This window comes from Dipodomys ordii, unplaced genomic scaffold (genome assembly GCF_000151885.1).
Source record: "Dipodomys ordii isolate 6190 unplaced genomic scaffold, Dord_2.0 Scaffold51, whole genome shotgun sequence".
NCBI classification, from domain to species: Eukaryota; Metazoa; Chordata; class Mammalia; order Rodentia; family Heteromyidae; genus Dipodomys; species Dipodomys ordii.
Window position 1 is genome coordinate 5,036,042 of NW_012267267.1, and position 24,909 is coordinate 5,060,950.

Consider the following 24,909-nt stretch of genomic DNA (forward strand, 5'->3'; position numbering starts at 1 on the left):
AGGACACTCTGCCTGAGCTGGGCTGCCGCTGCACTGGAATACCAGACATTTGCATCCAGAGTCATATCGAGCACACAGTTCAGGCTTTGAGAGATTGCTGCTGTCATGATGGGAAAAGGTTAAACATGAAGAGGGTGGACTTAAGATCGATCTGAAGAGTTGAATTTGAGGGCTTTTGTTGTTGGTTTTTAATGTGGAAGATGAAGAAAAAAATGGGCCTGGAGAAACTGCCCTGTCTCATATCTGTAGTGTGATGTCACCTCTAAAATCAAGAATAAAAGCCAATGAGCAGTGCTGAGCAATGCCCCCCCCCACTTTCTCTGTCTCTCTCTCTCCTCCTGTCTTTATCTCTCTGTTTATCTCAGAGATAGGATGAAGATTATGAGTTGAGTTTGGACAGTCAGGGAGTCAGTTTGACACACACACACACACACACACACACACACACACACACACACACACACACACACACACACACACACACACCTTGTTGCCCCTGGAACGAGGTATGGAGTGACAGGACAGATTCAGTGGGTGGGAGCAGTGGACTACAGGACACAGGTGTTACCATGCATGAGCCTGCCAGGAAGGATCCTAAGAAGAGTTCCTCCTGATAGGAGACAGTATGGGAGGAAGTGCAAAGGAAGGACTGCTCCAACAGGCATGCAGAGCTAGGGAAGAGGAACAATTACACACAACTCAAGCCTGAACTGATGGATGTGTGGGCTGATAGAGGAACATGAGCAGTATGTAGAGCTGATGCTTAGCTTGTTTGTAAATAATAGAGAAATAGAGATAAGTGGTATGTTATGTTACTATCAGAAAAAAAATCAAAATAACTCCAGCCTTTTAAAAGTGTTGTTGGAAACCAAAAGATATTCTCTCACTCAGGATGGCAAAGCTATTTTTTACTCCCGTGTTGGAAGAACTAGCAGTGGTTCCCTTTGGCAATGGTATCCTTGAATTTAGAGACTGTGTTAGGTGAAAATGGGGTTTCTTTAAATGTTGGCATTGCACTCAGTTCAGTGCAAGCTTCACACTCAGAGCCATGTGTGCACAGAGACTGAGCAGACAGAGAGATGACAGGCAGAATTACCCAAGCTGTTTAAATTCTCCCTCCTCTTGTGCTTTACATATTTGCCATGTACAACATTTTGTCAGGTTGCTGTAATTGAATTTGGGTAAAGAAAATGTCATAATATGGCAACTCCACTGAGCAGGAAGGCAGGAAATTTTAGAGAAACTACTTGTAATTGGTGGATTACCTTAGGTTATTACTTTTAATTTAATTGGGGTCTTTCAGATTTTCTTAGAAAACCTTTCTCTGTCTCTGTGTCTGTCTGTTTCCCTTCTAAAAGGATATTCTTACATAACAGGTAAATTGATATGGCTAAAGTTCAATTTTAACAGATATGAATATATATAATATTTGATTTTGATCTTTGTAATTATCATGGGTTTTTGCTTTTTGGGTTTTTAAAAATTAGCATCAGAGCCAGGTGCCAGTGGTTCATGCCTATAATCCTAGCTACTCAGCAGGATGAGATCTGAGGATCACAGCTCAAAGCCATCCTGGGCAGAAAAGTCCATGAGACTCTTATCTCCAATAAACTATTCAGAAAAAGCCAGAAGTGGAGCTGTGGCTCAAGTGGTAGAGTACTAGCCTTGAGCACAAAGAAGCTCAGGCTGAGTTCAAGCCCCAGGGCCGGCAAAAAATAAAAAAAAATTTAAAAAAAAGAAAGTAATTAGCATCAATTAGTTCTACAAGGGGGTTTCATTTTGACTTGTTTATGGACTATTTGCATTTCGACTATTTGCCCATTTATTAATTAGGTTGTTGACTCTTTGGGAGTTTAGTATTTTTACCTCCTTTTATAATCCAGTTGTTAACCCCTGGTCAGATATATGGACTTCTTCCCATTCTGTAAGCTGTCTTTCCACTCTATTGTCTACTTCCTGTAGAAGCTTTTTAGGCTGATGGCATCCCATTTATCCTTCCTTGTTCCTGTTTTCTTGAGCTATTGAAATTCTATGCAGGAAAATACTGCCTATGCCAATGTGTTCTAGCATTTTCCATATTCCTTTCTATAGTAGTTTCAAGGTTTCAAGTTTTACTTTGAAATCCTGGGTCTGCTTTGAAATTGATACTGATACTGGGTGATAGACAAGGATCTAGTTTTAGTCCTCTATGTGTAGTTATCAGCATTCTAAGTACCCTTTGTTTTTTTTTGTTTAGGTTTTTTTTTTAACTGTATTTTTTTTGTCTTTTCTTTTTTGGTACTGGGGATCGAACCCAGGACGTTGCGCTTGCTAGGCAAGCGCTTTGCCACTGAGCTACATCCCAGCCCCTAAGTACCCTTTGTTGAAAAGGCTTTTTCCCCCCTGACATATACTTTGGGCTCATTGGTCAAAAATGAGATACCTGTAGGTTTATAGATTTATTTCTGGATCATCTGACCCGTTCCATTGGTCTTAATATCAGTTTTTGTGCTGGTGCCAGGGTGTTTTTGTTACTGTAGCTCTGCAGTGTAATTTGGAGTCTGCTATAGGATACTTCCAGTGGATTTTTTTTTGTTTGGTTTTTTGGCTATTTTTTTTGGGGGGGGGGAGTGTTTGGGATCTTTTGTGATTCCATATGAATTTAAGGATTGTTTTTTTTTTTACTTCTATGAAAAATGACATTGGGATTTTGGTAGGTAATGCATCATATCTATGGATCGTATCTGTTTTTGACATTATTGCCATTTTCACAGTATTGGGTCTACCAATCCATGAACATGGGAAGTCTTTTCTATCTTCTGTTGTCTTCTTCAGTTTCTCTCATCAAGGATTTATAATATTTATTGCAGAGGGTTTCTACTTCATTGGTTGTTTATTCCTAGGTATTTTTTTAGGGTATTGTGAATGAAATTATTCTAAATAGGTTCCAACCCATCAATATACAGAGAAGCTACTGATTTTGGTATGTTGACTTTGTGTCCTGCTATATTGCTGGAGGTGTTTAACCGATCTAGGAGTTTTAGAGTGGAATCTTTAGAATTCTTTAGGTACAGGATCATATCATCTATAAATGAGAATAATTAGAGGTCTTCCTTCCCTACTTGAGTCCCTTTTATTTCTTTCTCTTGCCTTATTGCTATGGCTAGGAATTTTAGTACCAAATTCAGTAGGCATGGAGAAAATAGACACACTTGTGTCATTCTTGACTATAAGAGGAAATGATTTTATTTTTTCTCTATTTAGTATGATTTTGTCTTAGATAACCTTAATTGTGTTGAGGTATATTCCTTTTTCTCATTTCCTCAGAGCTTTTAACATAAAAAGATGTTGAATTTTGTCAAAGGATTAATTTGGTATTGTTTTTCTTTCTCCTCCCTCCCTCTCTTCCTCCCTCCCTCCCACCCTCCCTCCCTCCCTTCCTTCCTTCCTTCCTTCCTTCCTTCCTTCCTTCCTTCCTTCCTTCCTTTCGGTCTGTCTGTTTTTCTGTCTTTCTTTCCTTTTCTCTTTCTCTCCCTTTCTCTTTCTTTCTTTATGTGTATGTTGATACTGAGGCTTGATCTCAGGGCCTTGTACTCTTGCTTGGCTATTTTGTTTTTTAGGTCTGAGACCCAGGACTCAAACTCAGAACCAATGCTTTCACTCATTGGCTAATGCTCTACCAATTGAGCCATGCCTCCAACCCCAATTACTTGGCTTTTTAAAATCAAGACTGGCATTCTAGCACTTCCACTTCCACTTCCAGCTTCTTCCCAGTGAACTGGAGATAAAAAAAAAAAAAATCTCTCCAATTTGTCTGCCTGGGCTGGCTTGAAATTGGTATCCTCAGCCTCCTAGGTAGCTAGGATTACAGGTGAGAGTACCAATACCCAATTTCAAAGGTTTTTATGCATCAGTTAAGATAAACAGATGATTTTGTTCTAGATCTTGTTTTGTACTGTATTACATTGATTTTTATTTATTTATTTTGTCAGTCATGGGGCTTGAACTCTGAGCCTGAAGACTGTCCCTCAGCTCTTCGCTCAAGGCTAGTGCTCTACCACTTGAGCCACTGTGCCACTTCCAGTTTCCTGTGGTTTATTGGAGATAAGAGTCTCATGGCCTTTCCTGCCCAGGCTGGCTTTGAACCACAATCATCAGATCTCAGCCTCCTGAGTAGCTAGGATTACAGGCATGAGCCACTAGCACCTGACTTGTATTACATTTATTGACTTACATATATTGAAACAACCTTCTATCACTGCAGTGAAACCAGCTTCATGGTGTGTAATCATTTAGATGTATTGTTGATTCAGTTGACAGGTATTTTATTGAGAATTTTTGTATTACATTCATCAAAGAGATTAATCTATAAAATTCTATTTCTTTAATATATCACTGTCTTGTTTAGAAATGAATCGATTACTGACTTCATAGGAAGAATTCTGTAGTGTTCATTTTCTGTCTAATGAAAGAATTTGAGGAGTATTCATGTCTGATAGAATTCAGCAATGAGTCTATTCAGTCCTGGGCTTTTCTTTCTAGGAGGTATTTTTTTAAATTATTGCTTCAATTTTATTGCTTATTATATAAAAGCATCCTTGGTTCAGTTTTTTTTGTTTTTGTTTTTGTTTTTGGTCAGTCATGGGGCTTGAACTCTGGGCTTGGGGCTGTCCCTGCACTCTTCAGCTCAAAGCTAGTGCTCTACCGCTTGAGATACAGTGCCACTTCAGGTTTTCTAGTGGTTTTTTTGGGAGATAAGAGTCTCATGGACTTTCCTGCCCGGGCTGGCTTTGAACCACAATCCTCAGATCTCAGCCTCCTGAGTAGCTAGGATTACAGGCATGAGCAACTGGCACCTGGCTTCTTGGTTCAGTTTTGGTAGATCAAATTCATCTAGAAATGCATCTATTTCTTCTAGATTGTCCTGATGCCTTGAGTATATGTTTTCAAGGTACGGTATTCCCTCATGATCTTCTGGCTTTCTCTTGTTTGTTGTGATAGTCTCATTTTTCCCCCCTCTAGATGTATTTACTTGGGTCACTTCCCTCTTCCTTTTAGTCAGATTAGCTAAAGGTTTAATAATTTTATCTTTTTGAAGACCCAGCTTTCTGTTTCATTGACCTTTTCTGAATTTGGGACCTCGTGCTTGCTAGGCTGGTACTCCATCACTTAAGCTATACCTTTAGCCATGCATTTTGGTCTAGATAGGATCATGCAGACCTTTATACTCTGGACTGTTTGTGAGTACAAAGTACTCAAATATGGTAATCCTTCTGTTTTCAGCCTCCCAAGTAGTTAGGATTAGAGATAGGGACCCTTGTGCCCACTGTTTTATTGATTCTTTGTATAATTTGTTTAGTCTCTTGTTTTCTGCCCTCTTATTTCTTTTCATTTTCTGATTTTGGATTTTATTAGTTCCTATTTTTCTAAGTGCTTGCTTGAAATACATCATTAGGCTATTTGAAATTTCTGTTATTTTGATGTAGGCATTCATACTATAAACCTTCCTCTTAGCTGTGTCATAAAGGTTTTAGTAGGTTATATTTTCATTTATATTGGATTCAATGAACTTTTGAATTTCCCTTCTTAATTTTTTCAGTGATTCACTGTTGATTTCATTCAACTGTGTTGTTCAGTCTTCATGTGTTTGATTGTTTTCTGTGGCTTCTTTTGCTATTGAGCTCTAGTTTTGCTCCATTATGATTTGATAGCATACAGAGAATTATTTAAATTTTCTTAGATTTGCTAAGGCTTGTTTTATGTCCTTAAATAGGTTCTGTTTTGGAGAATGGTTCACGCACTCTAGAGAAGATAGACAATATGTATTGTGTAGTTGCTAGATGAAAGATTCTGTAGATATCTGCCAGATCCATTTGGTTTATGGATTCATTTCAATCTGAGATTTCTTTGTTGATTTTTTGCTTGGATGAGCTATCTACTGGTGAGAGTTGAGTATTGAAGTCTCTTTGTGTGTTGGAGTCTATATGTGTCCTTAAGTCTAGTAGTGTTGGTTTAACAAAGTTGGTACATGTTAACTGATGTTTGGTATATAATTGTTAACAATTGTTATCTCCTCTAATGGAGTGTTCCCTTTATTAATATGAAGTGAACTTATTTGCCTCTTCTGACTAGTTTTATTTGAAATCTACTTGATCAGATATGAATATATATTCTTGCCTGCCTTAGGGAATTTTTTCTATACCTTCACTTTTTCTCATCTATACTATCAAATAGAGTCTTTTACATTTCTCTGGGAAGAAGGATGGTTCTTTAATCTTTATTTTTTAATTTTTTTTATTTCAGTGACTTTTTTTTTATTATGCTTGATTTTTAACTCATACCTGCCAGTACATTAAGCCATAGTACTAGCCCATAGTGAAGTGGGGTTTTTTTGTTTTTGTAAAGTCTTCATAAAACTTCATATCAGAAGTTGTTAGGAGGAAAAAACAAATCTGCGTATGATTGGGAAAGATTGCAAAAAACCTCTTAGAATATGGTAGGATCTTACAGTGTAACTTCTGATATGACTGTACTTTCTATTTGAGCAAATGGCCATGAAATTAATTCAGTGGAGGTTTAACATTTAAAGAAGTGGTAAAAATAGAATAAAAAGTCATAATGCATTGAATATTGCTGAGCTATAACTGCATGATGATTTTGTTCAGGAAAACATGCCAGTGTCTGAATGTGCTGAGTTATGGACCTAAAGTGTTTTTCTTGCTGTCAGTTATAATAAAAAGAATTTGGCATTAAAACACTATAATTTCTTTTATTATATTCCAGCTTTTGTTACCTTACTGAATGGGGAACAAGCCCAGAATGCAATCCAGATGTTTCATCAATATTCTTTTCGAGGCAAAGACTTAATAGTCCAGCTCCAGCCTACAGATGCATTACTGTGTATTACCAACCTGCCCATTTCTTTTACGTTAGAAGAGTTTGAAGAACTTGTTCGTGCTTATGGAAATATCGAGAGATGTTTTTTAGTCTACAGTGAAGTAACTGGCCATTCCAAAGGCTATGGCTTTGTGGAGTACATGAAAAAAGACTTTGCTGCAAAGGCTAGATTGGAACTGCTCGGCAAACAGCTGGGAGAATCCACACTCTTTGCACAGTGGATGGATGTTAATCTTTTGGCCTCAGAGCTCATTCATTCTAAGTGCCTTTGTATAGATAAACTCCCTAGCGACTACAGGGATTCAGAGGAGCTGTTGCAACTTTGTTCCAGTATCCATAAACCTATATTTTGCCAGGTAGGTATTTTTAAGAGATTATTAGAGCTATTTAAAAAATATTTGCATATGTGTCTATTCTACATGAATCCACAAGCTTAGCATTAGGTAGTAAATTGGACCATTTTATTCTCTGCTAGTGTATTATGAAGACTTAAGGTTCATAGGAAATTTTATATCACGTCCGGTTGTTATTGTATGTACTTCAGTATGCCTCAGCACACGCAGCACTACTCATTCCAGCCATTCATCCAGCTTTTCACCGCTTAGACAAGGGGTGAATGCTCATTTGCCACCCTCTTGGTGTCAGATATGGTGTCAAGTATCAGAAATGCAGAGAATAGAAGGATACTGTATCTCAGGACTTCATAGTCTTATGGCAGAGAATGAGAGGTAGGAAAAAATTGGCAAATTTCACATGGAGATCGGTATTGGAGAGAATAGGAAAATGTTATGAAGCTCAACAAGAATGTATCGTGTCTCCTGGAGTCATGTAGGTGAGACATTTAGAGAAATCCTGAAAACAACACTATAAAAGTTTTGAATCTCATACTTATAGTAAGATTAACTATATCCAAATAAGCAGACATAACTATACTATGTGTGACGGTATAAAGTCCTGCCCTTACAGATTTTCACACAACTCCCTCTAGTTCTCCATTTCTTCTTTCCTCCTCTTTTTTTTAAAAACCAGTTTCCCTACCACACTCTTTCTCTCTTGATTGCCTTTCTTCCCCGCTTTCTCCCTTTAATTGTACATTTGATGAATTCCTACTATTGCATTAGAAATTCTAGAGTTGGAATGTGCATGTATGTGTGGAATGACTAGATCCGGGTGGTTAAGATTCATATTGTCCTGATAGTTATGGTGTGATAACTCTCTTAGCAGTTAAAAAATACACTATATTATTAACTGTACACTATGTTATTAACTATAAGCAGCCATGTTATGTGGTAGTTTCCTTGAATCATTCTTTCTATGTAATTGGAATGTTATTTCTTTTGACCAACATCCCTCCAAACCCTACCCCGGACAACCACCCCAGCCACCATTGTACTCTGCTTCTAGGATGTGAGCCTTTTAAGTTCCACATGTGAGTGAGGTGATACAGTAATATGTATATTTAAAATTAATGTTACCATCTTCCCTCCAAAAATTGTATACATTTAGAAATGTTGTGGCAAATGTTTTAAATCAAATCTTGCCCAGTTACTAAAAGTTGGCTTGTAGCTATTCTTGAATACTAATTATTATATAGTGATACCATGCTGTAACCACCCATAATGCATTGTAGTTTTAGTTGAGGTCTTTCGAGCAAATGGGAAGGGATAACCATTTGTTATGTGTTGTATTTGAATATGAGTCCAAGAGCAAAAGGGATCATGTGGATTATGTATTTGACCTTTATACTGATGGAAAATGTTTGCTACACTATTTTTGAGTCACCTTACTATTTAGAGTTTGTTAAAATACTTCAAAGTAATGGAAAGTTAATTATATCGTAAGTCAAGCTATCATGTCTTTGAATTGCTTTCATGGTGAACTGAAATATTCCTTTTTTTTTTTTTTTTTTGCTTGTTGTGGGGCTTGAACTCAGGGCTTGGGCACTGTCCCTGAGCCTTTTTGTGCCAAGGCTAGTGATCTAGCACTTGAGCCACAGGGCCCACTTCCAGCTTTTTCTGAGTAGAGATAAGAGTCTTATGGACTTTTCTGCCCAGGCTGGCTTTCAACCGCGATCCTCAGATCTCAGCCTCCTAAGTAACTAGGATTGCAGACATGAGACACGGGGGCCTGGCTAAAATATTCCTTTCTAAAACTACTGATGCATGATTTTGAGTGACTTTACCTTTTGAAAGACTTAAAAAGAACTAATTTATATGGGAGTTAAGGTTATCATAACAAAAGTGATAGTATTTTAAGGTTTCAAAGGATTATTAAAACAATACTAAGATGACAACTTCTGTCAAGAGAAATGCTTGGGACCAAAGAAGAGACAAAAGGCTTTTACAGATCAGACTTTAAAATCTGATTTGGTTATGATAGAGCAAAGCTGTCAGAGAAGCATTGGGAAGAGGTCAGTGTGATGTCTTTTTCTTTACATGATTGGAATGTTTTATGGAGAAACAGACAGTTGAAGACAGTTTTAAAAGAAACAAAAATATGAACAAAAAATGGAAATTTGGTCTAAGTTCAGCAAGAAAAGTAGGATGAAGTTAAGTTTCAAAAGTTAGAGAAAAAAAAAAGGAAAGGGCTAGGAACTGATTTTTTTTTTTTTTTTTGTAAAATCAATGTATAAGATGCCAACCCACACAGAAGAGTTGTATGTCTTCTTAAAGACACACTTTGCAGTATACACGTATGGAAGATAGCTCATATGTTTGTGAAACTTGAAGATATTGTAGTGTCTTATTGTTTTCTTCTCTTGGAGCCAGTGTTTACTGGACATTGACATCCCCTGGTACCCTCCTACAGATGTGGCACTAGTCCTGCAAGCACAGTTTACTCAGAACTCAAGGTTGAGTATGGTATTTTAAGAAACCTGGGCACCATTTTCACTTTGGTACACTTGTGTAGATTCTGGGGAATCTGCCTCAGATTTTGCAATGCAAGTTGAATGTGTTTTCGCTCACCTGTCTACTTCTGATAATTCTTGTTTGTATATTTTTGTTTGTGTTTATTTTTGTTTTTTGTTTGGTAGTGGGGCCTTAACTCTGGGTCTGGGCTCTGTCCCTCAGCTCTTCAGCTCAAGGCTAACACTCTACCACTTGAGCCACAGCGCCATTTCCGGCTTTTTCTGTTTATGTGGTGCTAAGGAATCGAATCCAGGGCCTCATGCATGTAAGGCAAGTGCTCTACCACTGAGTCACCTTCTCAGCCCTGATAATTCTTGTTTTACATCAGTATGTGGGCTAGAAATTTTTCTCTGTCTTCCAATACTATTCATTCTCTGTAACCTGTACATTTTGTTTAAAAGAAAGTTTTAATTATTGAGTCCTCATGTTTTCTCATAAATGCCCAATCATACATATTTCTGATTGTGTAGGGAACTGTTATCATTTGGGAATTGACTGTTGAAATAAGTTATAAAAAATTCAGAATGAGACTCAATAGATCCTTTTCTATTTTCCTGACCATAGAGAAGGATCTGTGGAGTCTGCCCAAGCATCCCGTAGCCTTCTGTTTTCATGGAGAAAGAACGCATTATGGTCATAACTATCAGGCTCAGATCTACTTGTTCTTGAACTTGGAAACAATTTGTTGTAACTCGCTGTCACTAGTGTTCTGAGTCACTTGCAGAATTTCCTTGTAATAACATATGTGGTGTCAGCTTGCCCAGGATGAAGGTAGTTACGTCGGTGGCTTTGCAGTGGCTGAGTATCACTCTGCAGAGCAGGCTGAGGAAGCCCAGCAAGTGGCAGATGGCATGACCGTCAGCGGGGGCAGAGTCCAGGTGTCCTTCTGTGCCCCAGGAGCGCCAGGGCGAAGCACCTTAGCAGCACTGATAGCGGCCCAGCGGGTGGTAAGTGCAATTTGGTCTGTTCCTTAAATTTAGGAAACTCCTAAGACTATCTTCATCTAGACCTTCTATCTAAAGTCATGGATTATCCATTGAACCATTATTATATTTCAATTCATCCTCTCTGAAAATTGATGATGTCTTTGTAAGATCAAGCCAGAAGTTGTTAGAGAGAAAGAAATCGTATTTAGTAAAAATGTATTCGTCTTGAGAAGGTCTGTGAAGGAATTTTATTTGTTCAGTAAATGTTGGCGTTGCCCTTCTGCTGTGAGTTTTGAGTGTATTGTGCCTGTATTGGATGTTTTCAGAAATAATCCTAAGTATGAGTTGAGGAAGGCGTGTGTCTCCATTCAGCTCATACAGTGCTTCCCTCTTTATTATCACTGTGGACTTCTCCCTCTCCACGTCTCTGTCCTGAAGCCCCATAGATGGGACTCTATGCAGAGGGCTTTTACCTCAGCCCTCAGCATAGCAAATAACTTTTGACTTAATGAAGGGCGAGATACACTTTTGAAAAACTGGGGAAGACTTCATGAAGCAGGTGACACATTTGAGTGTGGCATTAAACAATGGCATATGTGGATGGGTGGAGGATAAGATTACCAAATACAGATTTTTTTTCATGAGACACTCGTGTTAACAAATCATTCATTGTTTATCTGAACTCCCAGTTTAACTGAGCAGCCTGTATTTTGATTTGCTAAATCTGACAGCCGTGAGGAGGGAGACTGCGTAGTGACTCAGTAAAGCAGACAGCTCAAGCAGTGGTCTGAGCTGGTTTATATGCTTGTAAGCGATCAGCTTGGACAACTACTCAAGAGATAAGTATGGGAAGGTGGGAGGTTGATGTCAGCAGGGGAGACTGGCATACCCAGGGAAATTAAACTGGATTTGATAGGAAATGGAGAGCTAATAAAATATATAAACAAGGCAAGCCATGGTGAGAGTAGTCCGAAACTGACTTGTAGATGAGGTACAGAGAGAGGAAGGTAGAGGATAGGGGATCAGACAGGACGTGGCTGTTTGTCCTCACTTCCATCTCTACCCTCCTCCTTCTCTTCTCTCATCTCGCTTCTGATCCTACAGCCTGTCTTCTCTTAGCTGTCTCCTTACAACTTCTTTCACCCTTATTCTATAATTCACTACTTTAGCCATGGTTCCCCATCAACTTCAGTTCCTCTGGCTAAGCTGTCTCTGTTGGATTGTGGAGTTTACAATTCTGAATCCATTCCAGTCACCACCTACTTCCAAAGTCAGGGCACTAACTTCTCATGGAGAAAAATAAACAAGTGGGTGTCGATGCCTAGGAATGGCATCTGTTGAGCGCTGGCCCAGCAACCTGCAGCTTGTCACTCGTCTGCTCTTTGGCATTTCCCACAGCAGTGTCTAAAATCTGCACCCTGTTCCTGCTCCTGTCCTTCTTTCTGTCACATGATCATGGGTTCTACTTTATAGAGACTGAAGGCTACATGGTAGATTCATTCAAGCAATTTTTCTTATTTCTGGCTTCATTCTTTGATTAATACCATTCATTCTACAAGTACTTACTTGGTGCTGGCTTCATTCATAGTGAGAGCTGTCAGAATTCACTGCTGTTTATTTGAGATCCCTGCTCTCTTGCAGGAAGCAGAGCCTCTGTAACCAGAGTCCCAGGTCAGAGGTCTGACTCTAGGGGTCTCACATCCCAGGTCCAGCCACTTAGCCCAGTATGCCAAATAAGGAGACAAGCAGTGGTAAAGGAAAATGATTGATATGGCATGGGAACACAAAGTAAGCATGTCAGCCCATCTTTGGGGCACAGGCATGAGTTTTAGAAGAAGAATTGGGGGAGGGAAGAGAAGTCTGCTTAGTTAAGCAGCTCTGAGCAAAGGGTGACATGGTTGTTTATTGTCTTGGTTCTGCTTCTGAGAGGGAGCCCAGAGAGGAGCAATCTTGTTGACATGAAACCATCATTCCTGCGCCATAGTACAGCCTCATCATTAGAAGTGTTATAGGTGATGGTCCTCATTTGGGGAAGATGCCCTACAAGTAGGAGGAGGAGGAGGAATACTATTTATATGTGTAAATTATTGAATCTGTTTGTTTTTGATCAGTTATAAGTCCTAGAGACTTATATGTCTGCTTTTTGTACTATCTTGACTCTTTTCATCATTGCGTACTATTTCATTAAATATAGATTTTTCTTGTTGTTGTTATTGAGAGAGACTTCTCCAGATATTGTTCTTTACAACTATACAATCAGAATTTCTCAAAAAAGTTGAGTCCCATTCATTATTCTCATTTCTTACCCATTTCCTTGTCAGCCTAACTCATGCATTATAGTTTCTGCCTTTGCTACTAAAGTACTCTCATGGAGATTAGCGGAGATTTTTTAGTATTCATATCTAATGGGTATTCTTCAGTCTTGTTTTGATGCCAGTCCTGGGGCTTGAAGTCAGGGTCTAGGCACTGTCCTTGAGCCCTTTTTTTTTTTGTTCAAAGCTTGTGTTCTGCCACTTGAGGCACAGCTCTACTCGTAGCTTTTTGGTAACTAATTGGAGATAAGAGTCTCATAGACTTTCCTGCCCAGGGTAGCTTTGAATGACAATCCTCAGATCTCAGCCTCCTGAGTAGCTAGGATTACAGGTGTGAGCCACTCATACCTGGCCTTCTTCAGTCTTTTATTATTTGATCTTGGCACTCTTAAGACTCTTCTATGGGGGTGGGGGGAGGATTGGGGAGGGGCGAAAAGGGACGGGAGGAGATGGGAAGGGTAAACAAAGGAGAGGCAACAATGCTTGATAAGGAATGTCTCATTATCTTGCCCATGCAATTGTAACCGCTCTGTATGGTATTTTCACAATTAAAAAAAAAAAGGACTCTACTATGGTCATGTAGTAAATGCCTATCATCCCAGCACTTGGAAGGCAGACGTAGGAGGATCACCAGGGCTCATCACTGAAGAGAAAGGGGCAGAAGGATTACCATTCTGGGCTGCATAGCCAGTCCAGTCCAGCCTCAGCTAAAAGGGAGATATTGTCTCAAACAATACAAAGTGAAACATGAAAAAAAACATTCTCAACGTCCAGAGTACATTGTAGGAATCTATGAAAATCTTACAATGAAACCCTCTATGCAACAAATGAATATAAATAAAAATATGAAAACAACTACCATGAATTCTGCCACAGTGGTGGTGTTCTTCTGCTGCTTCTGTTTTTGCCTTAACTTGTTTCCTTCACCTAGCATAGTACCAGCAGGCTTCTGTATTTCCTCTTTCTCCTTCTTCCTTGCAGATGCTCTTCATTGTTCAGTTATTGCCTATTAATAGTAACTCACATGTATATATCTGCTAAGCAATAATCTATATTTCAAGTGATTGGTTAGAATAGATTAGACCTCCTAACCTCCTGTTAAAGAAATTGTTTCAACATTTCCAAAGAAAATTATTTTTCCCAGAGGCGTGCTTTTCCAGGTCCTAAGTTATATATATAATCAAACTTAAACTCTGTGTGCCATAAACTTAGTCAGTCATGTTCACCCTTAGCCATACCCAGATCTGCTTGTAGGAAAAATATCAAATCTTTTCAGTTCTGCTTCAAAAATTGCAGATCCTTATGGCTATATCAGTCTTTTATTTTATACAAGAGTCTCATCTTTTCTTACCAGTGAGACTAGAATCACTCCCAATGTGGTCCCTCAGTTACTAGTCTTCTTCTAGTATCCTTCTTCTAGTTATCCTTCCCATCCTCATACTGGGTAGGCTGCTCTCTTGCTCCACATTAAAAAAAATTATTTTATTGTAAAGATGTTGTACAGAGAGGTTACAGTTACTTAAGGTAATTAGTACATTTCTTGTCGAGCATTGTTATCCCCTCTTTTGTTTTTCTTCTCCTATCCCTTTCCTTCTCCACCTCCCCATTGATCCACATTCTTTAATGAGAACTACTCTAGCAGTTCTAAGTCCTCACTTAGACTGACACACAGGCCACTTCGTGGCTACCTACCTAGCAGCAACAGTGGAACATCTTCAGTTTTTCTCAATCTTCAAAATAAGTTATGAAGTGCAAAATATATACATACTGCTATCCTTCTAAGTGACATTTTCTATAGGATTTTAATACAAAACCTTTTTTGGTACTAGGGTTTGAATGAACTCTGCCTCATGCTTACATCAGTTGCTTGCATAGTTGGCACTCTACTACTTGAGTCATGCCTCCAGCCCAGCTTTTTTTGTTGTTGGTCCTGAGGCTTGAACTCAAGGCCTAGACACTGACCTGAGCTTCTTTTGCTCAAAGCTAGCACTTTATCGCTTGAGCCACAGTGCTACTTAGAGCTTTTTCTGAGTGGTTTATTGGAGATAGGAGTCTCCCAGAGACTGCCCTGCCCATATCTTATGTATCTGCTTCTCACTGTCCCTGAGCTTGCATTTCCCCCGGACTAACTCCTCTATTCTATGGCTGTCACTGGGCCTTGCTGCTGTTTTTCTGCCTTGTTTGGCTGACCAGGAGAGCCAGGCCCCCCTGAAGGCCATGTAGAGGAAAGATCTCAGTTGTGAACTCAGAGCTCTTCCTTGAATTGCTCTGTGTGGCTCCAGGCTCTCTCCTGCAGCCGTTCTGGTCCCCTGCACACCGTCTCTCCCCCCATGGATTTGTTGTTGTTTTAAAATCAGGTTTATGGCAGTTTCTCAGAGTCATCTTCTTTCCCTCTCAGTTTCAGTGTCTAGATTAGGAGAGCCAGATTTCCTGGTCAAGTCTCCATTTTCTCATTACTAGAAGTTTCGTGTTTTTCTTTTCTATTACTATAGATCTTCATAGATCAGGCTAGTTTTGTTTTGTTTTTTGGGTCCGGTCGGGGGCCTGAACTCTGGGCCTGAGCGCTGTCCCTCAGCTCTTCAGCTCAAGGCTAGCGCTCTACCACTTGAGCCACAGCGCCACTTCCGGCTTTTTCTTTTTGCTTATGTGGTGCTGAGGAATCGAACCCAGGGCCTCATGTATGCAAGGCAAGCACTCTACCACTGAGCCACCTTTTCAGCCCGAGGCTAGTTATTTTTAAAACCAAATAGTTATATCCAATTACCTGTATACAAAGTCAGCTTATTTTAGTTTTGTATTAGATTTGCAATATAAAAAATTATTTGCAAGACAAGTTACATTATTAGTCTTCAGATCAACAGTATAGTAAGGCTCTTGTGTAGTTTTGAAGATACATATTGTGTCAGCAACTTCTGTCCTTGGTAGCTAATTCAGATTTTCCTTGTTACCCTCTTATGTGCCTATTGTGAAGAGATTTGTTCTCCTAGATGTGAGTCTTTGTGAAAACAAATGACATTTAATTGACATTCACAAAGATTTCATGTCATATGTAAAATAGAACAGCTAAATTAACTTAAAAGCTGGATAGAAAGCAAACAACTAGTTCAAGTTGTGTTAGTCAGAAAATAGATCTTTGATGCATGAGAATTGCTAGGGGAAAGCCTTTAAAACGTTGTCTTTTGTATCCACGCTTGTTCTAATGTTCGTTGCTGTATTCATGGAAGACACACAGTAATCAAAAGGGATTACTTCCAGAGCCTAATCCTGTACAAATTATGAGAAGTTTAAACAACCCCGCCATGTTACAAGTTCTTCTGCAGCCGCAGCTATGTGGACGAGCCGTCAAACCAGGTAAGCAGGAGTCCTCATTAACCCACAGCGAACCAGTCAGCGAAGCGTATGTGTGGAATGTGGAAAACGGGTTCACATGCTAAAAACCACAAATAAATAACATTTTTTAATTTTAATTTTAATCAGTTATCTGAGACAACAGTGTATTTTGACTGCTTTTTTGTAAGTTACAATCTGCTTACGTGTTTCTTATTTTGTTTACATTAATACAGATTAAATACTAAACCTTAAATCTAGCTTCTTCATTGGCATGATTTGAAACCAAGTAATCATTACCATACCACTTCTTGGAACAGGTCCCTTCATCATGTCAAGCCAGCTGAGGGTTTTCAGTGGGGGTCTCTCAGAATTCAGTTTGTGGTCCCCCTCCTCTCCTTGGGGGTGAGAGATGGAGCTGACAAACAGGCTTACAGCCCCACCGCTCTGATTACACAGTCCTGCTCAGCCTTTGCCTTGATCATCTTCATCTTGAGGCCAGCCATGGTCTCACCTTCATCATCTTCTTAGCATAACAAGGACAAAGGGGAAATTTTCAAGGATTTATTCTCCCTCCCAGAGAGCAGAGACAAAAATCTAGTTAAGAGAGAGAGAGAGAGAGAGAGAGAGAGAGTGTGTGTGTGTGTGTGTGTGTGTGTGTACCAGCATTTCGATGCAATGCCTCTGGCCTTAGTCCCACCCCACTTTTTGCTTTAGTTATTTTTCAGATAGGATCTCTCACTTTTGCCTGAAGTCAGTATTGGGCTGGAATCATCTGACCTTTGCCTCCCACAGGTTTGAGATTACAGGTGTGCTAGTTCTTTGATATAGAACTAACTTTTCCTTACCTATGGTCTCACACTTGGACTACAGGCATGAACCACTGTGCGCAGACTGGCTAACTTTTCATTATACAGCAATATTTGTATTTCTGCATCAGAAGCAATTGTAGAGGTTTTCAGGCTTAGACTATTATGCCTTCAGAAATCTTTTCTACAGCTTAACGTAGAAATACCATCTTGAACACAAAATAATAAAAAATCTCACTGTTTCTGAAGGCAGTTTGTTTCTTGATTTCATTATTTTAATGACTAGAAATGTCTTTTCTTTCTTAAGAGGACTGGGTTTGTTTTTTGTTTTTTGTTTTTTTTGGGGGGGTCCAGTTGTGGGGCCTGAACTCTGGGCCTCAACTCTTCAGCTCAAGGCTAGTGCTCTACCACTTGAGCCACAGCGCCACCTCCGGCTTTTTTTTTCTTTTTGCTTATGTGGTGCTGAGGAATCGAACCCAGGGCCTTGAGCATGCAAGGCAAGCGCTCTACCACTGAGCCACCTTCCCAGCAGGACTGGGTTTGTACTCAAGGCTTCATGCTTACTACCAGGCCTTCCTTGAGCCACACACCACCTTTTTTTTTTCCTGTTATTTTTTGGATTTAGTCATTAAAAAAAGTCTTGCTTGGGCCAGCCTAAAGCACCGTTCTTCTATTTATGTTTCCCACACAGCCGGGATAACGAGCACATGCCACTATACCCAGTTTTTTATTGATTGAGGATGGGGGTCTCCTGACCTTTTCTGCTCATGCTGCCCTTGAACTATTATCTCCCTGACCCCAGCCTGCTAGGTAGCATTCTAGGTTTGAGCCAGCCCACCTGTCTTAGAAATTTCTTTTATTAGGTCGTAATCCCTGTAGGTTTTAGTCCTTTGCTATGTTTCTGAAGAAACAAAATAAATTGTCTTCTTCCAGAGGAATAGTTTCCTAATATTGGAAGACAATTCTGTGAATACTCATCAGTTTTGGTTTGGTTTTCCCTGGTTTCTGTTTCCCAGTTCACTGTTTTCTGCTCATTTATTTATTTATTCATTCATTCATTCTGTGAAACTATATCAGTAAAATAAATTTGTAGCCCAAACTCCAATATATTTTTACCCATTAGAGTATTATCAGTTATATACCAAATCAATCTACCCATTGGCAGTCCATTTCTTAAGAAATGGTGAAGCTTAGTATTTTCCTTTTCTAAGATAAAATTAAGTATAAACAAGAGTTGTAGTACATTATTTCCTAAAACTTTCATACTTCTACTTTTTTTTTTCAGTGACAGTCCTGGGACTTGAACTCAGGACCTAGACACTGTACTAGGTCCTGTACTAGTACTTTGCTGCTTGAGCCACAGCTCCATTTCTGGCTTTTTGGTAATTTACTGGCGATAAGAATCCCATGAAGTTTCCTGAAAGTTAGGCAGTCTTTAAATTATAATCTTCAGATCTCAAATAGCTAGGACCACAGGTGTAAGCCACCAGCACCTGGCTCAGCCTTGGAATAACAATCTGAAAATGTCCCGGCCTCACATCTGCTCATCACTCCTGGCTAGGATTCTCAGTTACTGATAAACTGACAGAATATTTATGGGGATAAAGAAGACTTGAGGCATCCTCTGGTGTCAGAAGTGGTGTGTGTTTTAGTGTATTGTAGGAGAAAGGTGCTCAGCCTGAGTTTTTTTTTTTATATCATATTTTAGAGTTTCCCAGCAGAGTAGAGTGACTATCCCAAAAAGGGAGGAGAGCATTTGAAATCTCTAATTGTAATTGTGGATTTACCTACTTTTCCTTTCAGTTCTGTTAATTTTCATACTATATATTGTGAAGCTTTGTTTTTGGGTATACAGACAATTAGGATTTTTTAGGATTTTTGTATCTTCTTCATGAATTGGCACCTTTATTGTTATGAAATTATCTTTTTCTCTGGAAATATTCTTTGCTCTGAAATTTTTATATTAATGTAGCTACTTTTAAGAAATTTATATGAACATAACTGTCTGCATATATTTAATAAAATATTGTCAAGTAGGTTTGTATTTTATGTTATCTTAGCAAATCCTTTCATCACACTTGCCAGATTACTACTTTAATTCATGTAAAAAATACTTTGATATCTGTTATTTGTGTTTCCCATGATCATTATTTTGAGGGAAAGATCTTTTCACTCTGGTAGGTGATACACATGAGGCTTTGTAGGCTTGGTAATTTTCATGTTTTGCCCCAAGTGTTCTTTAATTAGGAGGGGATTTGTCTTAAAATAATTCTTTAAGGATGAAGCAAGTTGAAACCTGCTGAAATGGTTTTGGAAATGGGGGAAGAGGGCCAAGGAGAATGATAGAGGGGTGAGATTGATTGGAATACATTGTAAGCCTTTGTGGAAATGGAACAGTAGACCCCTCCCCTCAAACCATTGTCAGCTAGTAAATAAGTCAAGGTCATCCAATCATAGTAAACTTGGTGTTTGGATGACTTCGTTACAGCATTGGAGATATAGCTGTTGCTAAGTATAGTGCCCTGGATGGAATCCTGAAATAGAAAAACAATGGTGTCAATAATAATGACATGCAAAATCAAACATATACTGAGTACACATGTCAGTATGGATTCTATTGCTTCAAGGTATGATCATATGTAAATGCTTGAGAGAGAACTCGGTGAGGCATATGGAATGCTCTTCTACCTTTACTTTGTTATAAAAGTATCCTAATAGTTAAACAATCATTCTTTAGATTTCAATTCCGAAATTTAAAAAAAAAAACCTCTTCTATTTATTTTGTTAGTGAAGTAATAACTTTTCCTAAGTATCTGCACTCAATTTGCAGACATAGAGCTTGCAAGCAAGTTCTTTCTATATAATAGTTTTCCACCCCGACATGCCTTTTCCACACTGACCTATGTAAAAGAAAGCTAACGGGTCCCCTGCTATCTAACCTCCCATTACTCTAGTGACCTTAAAATTCTGCTGTAAATAAACACTCAATTGCCATATGCAGTGGGTATCACCGCCTTTGACAATGCTGAAAGCTGGTAAACTGCATAGTCCCTGTGAGTTGATTTAACTCTTGGAATACTGGATCATTCTTGTCATCTGAGGTATCCTGCTGTAGGCTCAAATGCGGGAACATTTGGTTTTCAGGTCAATTTGTTTCACTAGTCTCTTTTAGTTTAGTATTTCGTTTTTTTATTGTTTTGTTTTTGTTGAGGCAGAGTCTCAGTTTTTACTCAAGACTGATCTCGAATCCATGATCCTTTTAAAAAAATTATCTTGAAGTAGTTGTACAAAGGAGGTGCTTTTTAACAAAGTGTTCACAGATACCATGCATCTTATGAGTGTCACCCCTTTCAGCATGCTTCACCCATCCTTCCCTATCTACCCTTCCCTCACTTTATCTTAATTTTGTAGGATAAACATTGGACTCTGGTCTTCATTATCTCCTCTTCATTTGTTTACCTTTTTCCCCTTGCCCCACCCTACCCTTTCTGAGTATTTGCTTCCTGGTGTTTTATTTTACTACTTTGATTTTGGCTTTCTAAGGAATTACACTATTTGAAGTCCCCCTTGAATCTACCATATTTCAGTTAACACATTTGTCTTCGCCTTCGGAGTGCTAGGATTACAGGCCTATGTCACCATGCTTGGCACTGTTGTTATTTTTTCAATTTTGCTACTTGTTCATTATGAAAAGCTCTTACCAGTTCCTTCTCTGGAACTGAATATTTTGTAAATTATATATGTGTAATTTTGTATGTATGACTATTTCCATCTGCTTTATGATACTTAGGTGAAATATCTTCATGTATTTTCTATCTTATTCTCTTCTGAAATGAACTCTGATATTTAAACTCTTAGATTTGAATAGAATACGCTTATCATTTATTCCTCTTTCTCTGCCTAGTGTTGTTGTTATATCTTTTGTTTTTAGTGTGTAAATATTTCCGTGTGCATAGATTATTTTTTCAGGAGATTTCTTTCTTTCTTTCTTTTTGTTGGTGGTGGGGCCTGAATTCTGGGCCTGGGCGCTGCCCCTCAGCTCTTCAGCTCAAGGCTAGCGCTCTACCACTTGAGCCACAGTGCCACAACCAGCTTATTCTATATATGTGGTACTGAGGAATCAAACCCAGGGCTTCATGCGTGCAAGACAAGCCATCTACCACTGAGCCACCTTCCCAGCCCCTGCAGGAGATTTCTAAGAACAGGAATCATATCTTTCCACTATCTTCTCATAGCATCCTCCTTTCCTCCAAGAAAGCACTGTCCGGGCACAGGTGGCTCATACCTGTACTCCTAACTAGGCAGGAGGCTGAGATCTGAGAATTACAGTTCCAAGCCAACCCAGGAAGGAAAGTCCATGAGACTTATATCAAATTAACTACCATAAAGCTGGAAGTAGAACTGTAAGCTCAAGTAGTAAGAGTGCTAGCCTTGAGCAAAACATGCTCAGAGACAGCCCTGAAGTCAGGCCCCAGGAACTGCACACACACAAAACAAAAACAAAACAAAACACTGAGCAAATTCAGTGGGTTTAATTAGTTCTGAACTTATGAAAAGATTGAACTTGTTTTATTGCATTAGGGGCTAGAGAAGAATTAGCCTAAGTTTAGTGTTTCACAGTGATGGCAGAAAGTAATCCAATTTAAAGAGTTAATTCTGCCAATTCCAGAGTTGAATTGTCAGGGAAGTGGCCTGACACTTTTAACCAGTGAACCAAAGATGAGTATGTCACCAAATTGCTGATGAATTTGCTGAAAGTTTAAAGAAATGTTTTTGGAGCTTATTTTGTTTTTAATTTCACATGTCCATTGGTTAACTTTTTCTTTTGTTTCCCCCAAGCAGTCCTGGGAACACCTCACAGCCTGTCCCACCTGGTAAACCCCTCCGTCTCCCCTGCGTTTTTGCACCTGAGTAAAGCACATCAGGTATGTCAAGGCCCCGTGGTGGGCTGTAGCGCCAGGCCACGGCCACGTGCTCATTCTCAACCCATAGAGTTCTTAGCAGTTACTTGAGTATTTTGCTTTTTACTTTTTGTTGGTTGTGGGCCTCAACTCTGAGCCTGGGCGCTGTCCCTCAGCTCTTCAGCTCAAGGTGAGCGCTCTACCACTTGAGCCACAGTGCCACTTCCGGTTTTTGTGTGGTTAATTGGAGATGAGAGTCTCACTGACTTTCCTGTCCAGGCTGGCATTGAATTGTGATCCTCAAATCTCAGCCTCCTGAGTAGCTAGGATTGCAGGTGTGAGCCACCAGCACCCAGCTAGTATTTTGCTTTTAAAGTATACCCTTAATAAATACAACTGCAGTATATCACATATGAGTATATCAGATCCAGTTAAGTTAATCAAAATAGCATGGTAATTATGTTGACTCCGATTTGTAGGGTCTTAAGAAGGAAAGAGGTCTGTTTCATGGTATTTATTTTTAATGTATCTTTTTGCTAGATAATGGATAGATAGTGCAAAACAAGCTTATGTAGTCTTAACTCAAGAGATTTATAAGCCAGGCAGCATGGCTCAGATGTGTCACTGCCGCTATTTGGGAGGCAGATAACTGGAGATCTTGGTTTGAAGGCTTTTTGCCATATACAACCTCAGCCCATGGCTGGGTACGATGGCATGTGCTGCTCTTCCTAGTGACAAGGGGAAGGAAGCACCTAATTTTTTAAAAAAAAGATCATGTTCCACATTACTGTGAAATATGTGAAATTTATGTAATCACCTAACCTCAATTAGAAAAAAAGTGAGAGAATAGAGGGGTTAGGAGGGATGGGCGACAATGTTGTCAGACACCTTGTACTCATATACTGTTTTATAGAATGGGAACTTCTTTGTACAACTACTTAAAGAGATAATAATAAAAAAATTGTTAAAAAAATGGACTGAACCAAACCGGGAAAGAGCAAGGAAAGTGGTAGCATTGTCCAAAAAGATGTCCTCTTTTCCTGACTTATGTAACTGTATCACTTTTTAATAACTTTTATAATAACAATTTTAAAAAATTAAAAATTTTTAAGGAAAACAAGGATCATGGGTTCAGATCAGTCTTGAGTACACAGTAAGACTCTGCCTCAACAGAAACAAAACTTTAAAAAAAAAATGAAACACTGAACTAAAAGAGACTAGTGAAACAAATTGACCTTCAGACCAAATGTTCCAACATCCAGCGTACACCAGGACACCCCAAAAGACAAGAATGATGCAGCATTCCAAGAGTTAATCAACTCACAGAGACTATGTATTTTACCAGCTTTCCAAGAATAAAGCCCTCCTTCAAAAACAATCAATGGCAAAAGGGGCTGGGGGCCCAGCTCTAATAGTAAAGTGCTTGCTTAGCAAGCTTAAGACGTTGAGATTAAACTCAGGACTGCTCTCACCCTCCAAACATTTTTATAGAAACAAATAAAGAATAATTCTTGAAATTAAGTATTATAAAAATTCATATACTCTTGAGAGTAAGGAATATTTTTCTTGTCATTTAAAAATATTTCAAATATGTGCGTGATATTGGAGACAAACATAATGAAATAAGTATTACTTTGAAATTCTTTAAGAATCCATAGTACTGATTAAAAGGCAAAGCTGGTATATAGTAAGTGCTTGTATAGGGGCTGGGAAGGTGGCTCAGTGGTAGAGCGCTTGCCTTGCATGCCTGAGACCCTAGGTGCGATTCCTCAACACCACATAAGCAGAAAAAAAGCTGGAAGTGGCGCTGTGGCTCAAGTGGTAGAGTGCTAGCCTTGAGCTGAAGACCTGAGGGACAGTGCCCAGGCCCAGAGTTCAGGCCCCACGACAGAACCAAAAAAAAAAGAAATGGAGTAAGTGCTTGTATAGGGTTGGATAAATGAACATGTGGTCTTAAGCCCAGCTTTTATTTTTTTATCCTCACAGTCCTGACAGGACTGATGACATCTCCATTCATTCCCTCAGCCTACTGTTGTTGTGAATTAGCACATATACTATACTCTGCTCATCACTGATGACCCAGTGTCCCACAGCACATTCATTGGGAAAACAGACATGAAACAGTGATTGCAATTAAGTATGGAGAGTATGAATTGGGGTACAGGGGTAGAGTTAGTATTGATAATATTCCCTTTGTGTTAGGAGAAAAATCAGGTACATTTTAAGCTTGCTTTGAAAGCTTGTGCAGGTGGCTCCTTCTGTTTCCTAAGCTCATTGTCTGTGACTGTTCCCGGGATCTTGTTCTCTCCTGCTCAGTCCCCTCCTGATGTCTGAGCTGTCTGCAGCACCTTACCCCACAGCCCTAACTGCCCATACCTCACTCACCTCTTCCAGCCTTCAGATCTTAGCACCTGAGCTCGGTCCTCAAGGAAACTGCCCTCCTATCTTCCAGGCTCTGCTAGAGTCCCCAGCATTTGCATAGTCTCTTGCTTGTTCCTCATGCAATTGCCATTTGTAATCTTACATCTTTTTTGTAAGCTTTGTTTATTTTGGTGTCAGTCTTAGGGTTTGAACTCAGGGCTTGGGCTACTGTCCTTGAGGTTTTTTGCTCAAGGCTAGTGTTCTACCACGTGAACCACAGCTCCACTCTGGCTTTTTGGTGGTTAGTTAAGAGTCTTTTAAACTTACTTTGCCTCCTGGGCTGACTTTGATCTATGAGCCTCAGATCTCAGCTTCCTTAGTAGCTAGGATTACAGGCATGAGCCACCAATGTCTGGCAATCTAACATATTTTTGTAATTAAAATCTCACTTTTTCTGGGGGACTGTAAGATCCATGAGGCCCAATCAT

General features: G+C 39.3%; 1 protein-coding gene across 1 annotated transcript in view; it reads left to right on the forward strand.

Moving 5' to 3' along the window:
• The window catches only part of Raver2 (ribonucleoprotein, PTB-binding 2), a 70,072-nt gene that overhangs the window by 29,544 nt on the left and 15,619 nt on the right, over positions 1 to 24,909 (forward strand). The window contains exons 4-7 of the mRNA XM_013020503.1: positions 6,763 to 7,232; positions 10,541 to 10,732; positions 16,248 to 16,374; positions 21,999 to 22,084. Of these exons, the coding sequence (XP_012875957.1) occupies positions 6,763 to 7,232; positions 10,541 to 10,732; positions 16,248 to 16,374; positions 21,999 to 22,084 (875 nt within the window). The remainder of the gene's footprint in view (positions 1 to 6,762; positions 7,233 to 10,540; positions 10,733 to 16,247; positions 16,375 to 21,998; positions 22,085 to 24,909) is intronic.